Raw genomic sequence first — 8414 nt, 5'->3', positions numbered from 1 at the left:
GTTTGTTTGTGTGTGTTTGTGCGTGTGTGTATGTGTGTGTCTGTTTGATTGTGCGTGTGTGTGTGTGTATATGTCTGTTTGTTTGTGTGTGTTTGTGTGTGTGTATGTGTGTGTCTGTTTGATTGTGTGTGTGTGTGTTTGTGTGTGTATATGTCTGTTTGTGTGTTTGTGTGTGTGTGTTTGTGTGTGTGTGTTTGTGTGTGTATATGTCTGTTTGTGTGTTTGTGTGTGTGTGTTTGTGTGTGTGTGTGTGTGTATATGTCTGTTTGATTGTGTGTGTGTGTGTGTATGGGTGTGTGCATATGTCTGTTTGTTTGTGTGTGTGTGTTTGTGTGTGTATATGTCTGTTTGTTTGTGTGTGTGTGTTTGTGTGTTTGTGTGTGTGTATATGTCTGTTTGTTTGTGTGTGTTTGTGTGTGTGTGTGTTTGTGTGTGTATGTGTGTGTCTGTTTGTTTGTGTGTGTTTGTGTGTGTGTGTGTTTGTGTGTGTATGTGTGTGTGTGTTTGTGTGTGTGTGTGTTTGTTTGTGTGTGTTTGTGTGTGTGTATGTGTATGTTTGATTGTGTGTGTGTATGGGTGTGTGTGTGTGTGTGTGTGTGTTTGTTTGTGTGTGTTTGTGTGTGTGTATGTGTATGTTTGATTGTGTGTGTGTATGGGTGTGTGTGTGTGTGTGTGTAACAGAGTTTTATAGAGTGCAGTTATTAAGATCAGGAGATCTTTCTTTCTCTCCATCAGGTCTTTGCTCCGGTTTGTAGGTGACCACGTGACTCCGCCCTCTCCGTATTTAACGACTCGGGCCGCGCGCGCGGTGAGGATTCGGGTCGGTGCGCGAGCTCGGGACGGGACATCCACGTGACACCGAGGTGCGTCTTCATCAATAATAATAATAATAATAATAATAATAATAATAATAATAATAATAAGGTAAAATAAAGTAAGAGTCGCTAATTAATTAATTAGTTAATTAATCAGCAATAATTATTTTTTTCTTTATCTTTTTTTAAATGTATTATTATCGTCCTTGTTCTTATTTCTGTTATTCCATTTTTCACTTTAATTAATGTTTTAATTAAAAAGCTACTATATAAATAAATGATTCTATTATTAGGCTATTAGTTTATAATTATTCTCACTCCTCTGCAATCAGAGCACGCGATGACTTTCCTGTAACATCCGCACATAAAGCTCTTATTTATTTACTGCTACAGTCACCGCACTGACTTCGTACTTTCTGATAATGTTTTAACACACTAAATGTCAGATAGAATATAATTATAATTATAATATAACACTAATACAAAGGTGGTTTCCTGCAGGAGGTGAGCGCGCGCTGCTTCCGGTTCGCTGGAGCATGAAGACATGAAAACGCCGCCTTTGATGCGCGCGCGCTGCGCCACAACACTACTACCACTAATAATACTGCACCTGCTGACGGCTGCACCGGCGCGCGCAGCAACACACCACAGGTGAGAAAGTGTGTTAAAGAGAATCAGGAAGTGTGTGTGTGTGTGTGTGTGTGTGTGTGTGTGTATTGTCTAAAGTTGCATTTGCTGAACATCTCAGTGATTTGCTCCTTGGTACATAATGACATAGTGGCTTCATAGTTAGACCCAGTGACGTAATTGGGGATTGCAGTCGGGAAAGTGACATAATGTGTATATAATGTGTATGTAATGTATGCATAATGTGTGTATAACGTGTCATAATCTGTGTATGCACTGATTAGGATCACATCATGCTACAAAATCTCATAGCTAATTAACATTAGGCTACTTTTTATAAAATACGTTAACAGAACGAATTCAATAATCATAGCTAATAACAAAAGGAATAAATCTAATGTTGTGCCTCCAGATAATGAATATAATTACTGTTTTTTTTTTGTTGTTGTTGTGGCCCGTGAGGTCAGGGACTAGTTCTCTTCTGTGTTAGCTAGCTAAACTAGCTTAACTAGATGTTGTAATAGGCGTTCTGTTATTATTAAAAACTTTAAGGTTCTAAACTAGAACTCTAAGCGGTTCTCGAGGTTTTGACTCGTTTATTTGAGAGAGAAACTGACAGCGTAAAAGTCTCTTGTTTCTTACAACTTTGTTGTTTGTAGTTAAGTTCAAGTTGTAATGTTTTACGATTACATCATCGAGGACGTCGTCGTGGCGCTGAAAGCCGGGGTGCTGCCCAAACAGACGCCATAAACTCATTTGTAACATTAACATTAACATTAACATTAACATTAAGTTTAGCTAGCTAAACGTGTCTATTATGGGCAACTCCTCGGAAACAACTTGACCTAGATACCTAGCGTTAGCGAGCTAGTTTCTTGATGTAGATTTTAGGTGAGCTACAGTTCGTAAGTTTATTAACCCAATATAAATTAGGCGCGGTAACTAACTAGGTGGCTAAGCCTGTTAGATTTTTAGTTAGCAAGCCAAACTCACTTTTCCGATTCTGACACGCAGCACGAGGTTTTAGAAATCTGTATTATCACGTAGATCCGCTAGTTGTAATTATTTCTATTTGTGTAGCGTCTCCTTGTCGACATCACAGTGTAACTGAAGTTTAGTTTTTCTCCACTCACACTCTGCTCTTCTGCATTTCCTTTTCTGATATTATACCGCTGTTTTTTTTTTTTAATCCATTTTTCTCCGCATTTTGTTCACCTCCCAATTCCCACCCAGCACCCAACTCTCCCTGTTATACAAAGTCTAACACGTGCTTCCTCTGAGATATGTGAATCCACTAACCACATCTTTTCAAACTGCTGCTCATGCTGCATCACAGGGCGACGTAACACACCCGGAGGAAAGCGCTATCCGCCCTCTTCCACATACATGATCTCACAGACGCCTGTGATTGGTTAGTGTCACAGTGATTGACAGGGGAGACACAGTATGCCCCTCCCACACGGCTAGTTTTGCTGTCTTGCCTCCCGTCACGGACGGCTGTGGCATCATCAGGATTCAAACACGCAATCAAGAAAATCATCGATGTTATTCCGATGCTATACGTCGTATCGTACTGTAGACCTAGCCTTGATGATAAAGAGTTTCCTGGTTTTCTCACTGATATATATGGAATTTAAATAGAAATAGAAATAGATCTGTTCACAGAATTGTCACAAAAACAAAAAAAGATCCAGAAATGCACAGAAAGAGAAATATCATCAATAAGAGGAGATGAAACGTCCAGACCTTTGCTTGTCGTTTACAAGAGGACGGGTTTCGTTTTGAGTCTGCTTCCGTGTGAACGTTCAGTCTACTGTTAAATAAAACTGAAATGAATTTACAATTGATTCTTTTTTAAGTTAAAAAGGACGATACAGATGTGTTTACGCGGTAAAGGTGTGATGTGTGAGACAGACTGCCAGCATAAATCTCAGCTCTGAGTGTGTGTGTGTGTGTGTGTGTGGGAAAAGGTTGTGCAGACAGTTGTGATTTACAGCATTAATGTGGGACGGAATTAAATTGCTCGCTCTGTACCTCGTTGCTTTATTAAACGTATTTGTAATTGGGGTTTTAATGTGGACGCTCTGTGAGTCCTGAGAGCCTCCTACTGCGCTCTAATGTGGGAACTCTTCTCCAAACGTATTCACCTCTCTATTCTCTCCATCCTCGTCTCGTCTACAATGGCCACGGGAACATCCGTCTCCTTCTCCTTCAGCATTCCTCTCTCTCTCTCTCTCTCTCTCTCTGTCTGTTGTCCTGCACGTTCACACTGCAGCTCCGTCTGTGTGAAAGAGCGAGAGAGTTTATCAGGGTGGCAGCTGCTTCATGCTGCGTTGTGTAACTAATGCCACAGTTTCACCATCTACACTTTTGATCCTTATCTAATCACACTGAGTTGCAGACATTTGAGCCGACATGCATGATAAAAGTGCTGCTGATCATGCCAATATGTGTGTGTGTGTGTGTGTGTGTGTGTGTGTCCGTATAGACACACAGCAGTGTTTCCATGGCACTCATTTATCAACATTGTATAGAAATTAATTCTTTAAAAAGTTTTATGCCTAAAATGTTGAATTGTCACATACACCAATAAATCTGGAGTAAAATTACAAATGTGTACAAGCATGAAGTGTAAATAATAAAAACCTTCAAAAACCTAGCAAGCAAAAGAAAATCTTAGCAAGGAAAAAAAAACTGAAGTGAAACCAAAAGCTAGCAAGCAAGCCAAAAAACAAAAAAAAAAAAACAAAAAAACCTACCAACAGGAACAAAAACTTAGCAAGTAAAAGAAAAATCTAGCAAGGGACCAGAAAAGTTAGGGAATGAAGGAAAAAAGTCACAGAGGGGAAACGAAAGCTAACAAGCAACCGAAAAAGCTAGCGAGTAAAAGAAAAATCTGACCTAGCAAGGGAGAAAAAAGCTAATGAAAGAAAAATAATACATAGGAAGCAAATGAAAAGGAAAAGCTAGCAAGCAAAATAAAAAAACCTTTCAAGTGAAAGAAAACAAAATCTAACAAGCAAAAGAAACCATAGTGAGCAAAGAAAAAGTCACAGAGGGAAAAAACCTAACAAGCAACCAAAAAAGCTAGCAAGCAAAAAAAAAAAAAAAAAAAAAAAAGAAAGAAAGAAAGAAAGAAAGAAAGAAAGAAAATGACTGGTGACAGAAAAACCTAGCATAGGAAGAAAAAGCTAATGAAGGAAAAAAAATACATAGGAAGCAAAAGAAAAAAATAGCAAGTGAACGAAACAGCTAGCAAGGAACAGAAGAAGCTAGCAAGCAAAAGAAATATGACTAGCGAGAAAAACATAGCAAAAGACAATACTAGCAATTCTCTCTAGGTATTGGTGTGTGTGTGTGTGTGTGTGTGTGTGTGTGTGTGCCAGTTCTCTTGATTACTAACACTCTATTAAGGATTAGTGGCTCTTAAGTCTTGCACTAGATCTCACTACAAATCACAGCTTTTGTCACTCAGTGAGAGTGTTAGCTAATGCTCTAATCCTCATAGCAGTAAGCTACATTCTTATCCTTATTCTTAATTTTATTCTTAATTTTATTTTTATTCTTACGCATCGACTGAAAGTTTTATAAGCCGTACAAAAACTCCTTCACCAAAAAGAGTCAAGTGAATTGCATTTGGAAATAAAATACTTCATCACCTAGTAATTCTGTCCCTTTAACACTTTAACATGACGCCTAAATCTTTTATAGCATCTCTCTCTCTCTCTCTCTCTCTCTCTCTCTCTCATACACACACACACACACACACACACACACACACTCTCACTCACGCTAATGAGCCGGAGAGTAAATTCAGGTCAGATTAAATGATAAATCCAAACTGAAGCTCGTGTTGTAATTTGCGTAAATGCTGACACAAGCTGGTCACACCCTGTACCCGTATTGCAATTCCTAACTTTAACAACTTTAATTGTTTTAAAGGACCATATATAATGCTAGATTAAAGGAGCCATAGGTAATGTTTAGTATAAATGAGCTTTATATAATGTTTAAAGGAGCCATATGTAATGTTTAGTTTAAAGGAGCCATATGAAATGTTTAGTTTAAAGGAGCTTAATGTAATATTTAGGTTAAAGGAGCCATATGAAATGTTTAGTTTAAAGGCGCTTAATGTAATGTGTATTTTAAAGGCGCTTAATGTAATATTTAGGATAAAGGAGCCATATGTAATTTTTAATTTAAAGGAGCCATATGTGATGTTTAGTTTAAAGGAGCCATATGTGATGTTTAGTTTAAAGGAGCTTAATGTAATGACTAGTTTAAAGGAGCCATAAGTAATGTTTAGTTTAAAGGAGCCATATGTAATGTTTAGTTTAAAGGAACCATATGTAATGTTTAGTTTAAAGGAACCATATGTAATGTTTAGTTTAAAGGAGCTTTATGGAATGTTTAGGCTCTTTGCTGCCTGCTTTCCTCTTTTCTCCTAACTCAACCCAGAAAACTGTAAAGAAACAAGTGAAATCCACAGCATGGCAACCATGGTATTATTATTATTATTATTTGTTATAAAAAGAAACAGAAATGCAGAAGATTCCGGAAAAACACCTAAACGTCTCCTACTTTTCAGAAATGTGAAAAAAAAAGTCAGACTTGTGTGTTTTACTGATCATCGTTTTCCTTCTCTCTCTCTCTCTCTCTCTCAGGTCGAGTTTTCCAAGAAAGTTCTGGACCTTTGAGGCGGGAGGCAGCATCGCCATGGAAACCACTGTCAGGCCCCCGGCTGGTGTGAAGGACATGGTGCGAGAGCGCCGTTTGGTCTGGAGAGATCTCGAGCATAAAGAACCCCCGCTGAGTAATTCTCCCACACGTCTCAGTCAGACCCTCGTCCCTGAGAGACGGAAACGTGGGCGTCGCCACGCGCTCTTCGGCTCGCGGGGTCACATGCACGGTCAGCTGATGCGAGTGGGCTGCGTGTTAGGAACCTGCCAGGTCCAGAACCTGAGTTATCGTCTCTACCGGCTGGTTGGCCAGAGAAAAAGAGAACGTTCCTCTCCAGTCAATCCCAGAAGTCCTCACAGTTACGGATGAAATTCAACAGGACGCTTTATCAGACTCCGCCCAAAAACAAATAGCGAACAAATGATTTGTGATGGAGGGCATGACTCGTCAATCTTCTTTGACATGAAATATAGAAAAAATGCATATTTCTATATTTTTATTTGTCTCTCTCTCTCTCTCATGAACTAATAAAAGTGCGACATGGTGAGTTTGTTACAAAATGAAACCGAGGGCGCCAATACTTTAATGTTACCAAAACATGCCCTGAAGCAGTAAATCAGCCGGAAGCCATGATGCTACCACCACCAGTTTGTAAAAGACTACTTAGATGTTCCACAATGATGTTCTGTGGACAGAAATTCATGTTTGGAGTCAAAATAATGCATCGTAAACCAACACACACGACCTGGTCTCCTCTGTGAAGCATGGTGGTGGGAGCATCAGGGTTTAGGGCTGAAATGTCTTATTTTTTATTTGAGTGTCTCTCTGACAGGATGAGCCACTAGACATGTTTGGTGAATTTGTTATAGCGGCAAGTTAACAAAAATAAAACCAAGTGTGCCAATATGTTAATATTAACAACGCTGATTAAATAAAAAGCCTGTAAAAATGTAAAAGTGCAACAAAAAAGGTAAGAATTCGTACATGTTCTGTGGCTGAATATTTATGTTACACAAACACAGTGACTAGGAAGCCATTTGGAATTTGAAATAACTTAAAGATGGTGGATTTTAAAGATGGTGGATCAGTGACAAAGACAAACATCACTGTGGGTATAAAAAGATAAAAATGAACCTGAAACATTAACGTTTATGAAAAAAATTGCGACTTTTATATTTGCTATTAAAGTAAAAGATTATAAAAGAGAGATAAACTCCGTCACAGTCACGACAATGTCAAAAGATCATCAGGAAGATTCTATCACTATTACATTTAACCAATCAGTGATCTGCACTGCTGTAGCTCCGCCCACACATCCCTGATTGGCTCACATGGAATCTGGGCAAGAAGCAGAACTTATGCTGCACTTGACTAAAACTCGTAACTCGGAATTTCCACTTTCCGACTAGGAAATGCTGAGAGCCTCAGGCCAAAAAAACAAACAAACTTCAAAGTGTGAAAAAGATTCTGCTGTTATTTCCTTTAACATCTTCTGGGTCCCTGGTGGCTTAGTGGCTCCTGCGCTCTCACCGCCGAGGCCCGGGTTCGATTCCCGGGCAGGAAACCAACCCATCCACCGGGAGTGTACATAAACTGGGAGGACTGTGACAGGAAGGGCATCTGGTGTAAAACTTGTGCCCAATCAAACATGTAGACCAATGATCTGCTGTGGTGACCCCCAACAGGAGCAACAACAAGAACGCCTTTAACATCCTGTGACTTTGTCTAGTGCTTCATGTCCATCATCCGAGTTTTCCGAGTCATCCAAAGTCGACCTGAATATAGTGCAGGCTACTGAAAATAGGTCAGAATTCCCATCACAAGCACTTTAAAAACATGGGATGGAGTGTGTGTTGTATAATTTATCTCTGAGTTAAAATGTAAATATGTCTGAAATGTGTGTAGCGTCTGGATGTGCAGTAGTCCGTTAAATGTAATTACTTGTGTGTTTGGACCTTCGTTAAGGTCTTGTGTGTTTTATTCAATAAACGTATGACGATGATCTTTTTAACACCACACTGAGAATTTCTTTGTTTGTTTGTTCTTTTTTTGTTTGCTGAGTCACTTGTCCTAAAACGAACGAGCATGGTGTGTGTGTGTGCGTGTGTGTGTGTGTGTAAATGTCAGCGTGAAATGGTCATGACCACGCTGATGTACAGCAGTGTGGATTTTATCACCAATAAACCAATAAAGCCACCGTCCTGAATGACACAGGAGTGTTATAAACACTCATAAACACTGTTTATAAACAATAAAAACAAAGAGATCTGTACTATAAACAGAATAAACAGA

The 8414-nt window shown here is 39.1% G+C and overlaps 1 protein-coding gene across 1 annotated transcript; it reads left to right on the top strand.

Moving 5' to 3' along the window:
- The first annotated feature begins 716 nt into the window (after positions 1-716).
- Positions 717-8138, top strand: adm2b (adrenomedullin 2b). The gene is made up of 3 exons (XM_026913453.3): positions 717-863; positions 1317-1466; positions 6107-8138. Exons 2-3 carry the CDS (start codon positions 1360-1362, stop codon positions 6489-6491), a joined length of 492 nt encoding a protein of 163 aa, XP_026769254.3. The 5' UTR covers positions 717-863; positions 1317-1359; the 3' UTR covers positions 6492-8138.
- Positions 8139-8414: the final 276 nt, after the last annotated feature.

The sequence above is a fragment of the Pangasianodon hypophthalmus genome, chromosome 6 (assembly GCF_027358585.1).
Source record: "Pangasianodon hypophthalmus isolate fPanHyp1 chromosome 6, fPanHyp1.pri, whole genome shotgun sequence".
In the NCBI taxonomy this organism is placed as follows: domain Eukaryota; kingdom Metazoa; phylum Chordata; class Actinopteri; order Siluriformes; family Pangasiidae; genus Pangasianodon; species Pangasianodon hypophthalmus.
This window is presented reverse-complemented; position numbering and strand designations above follow the sequence as displayed.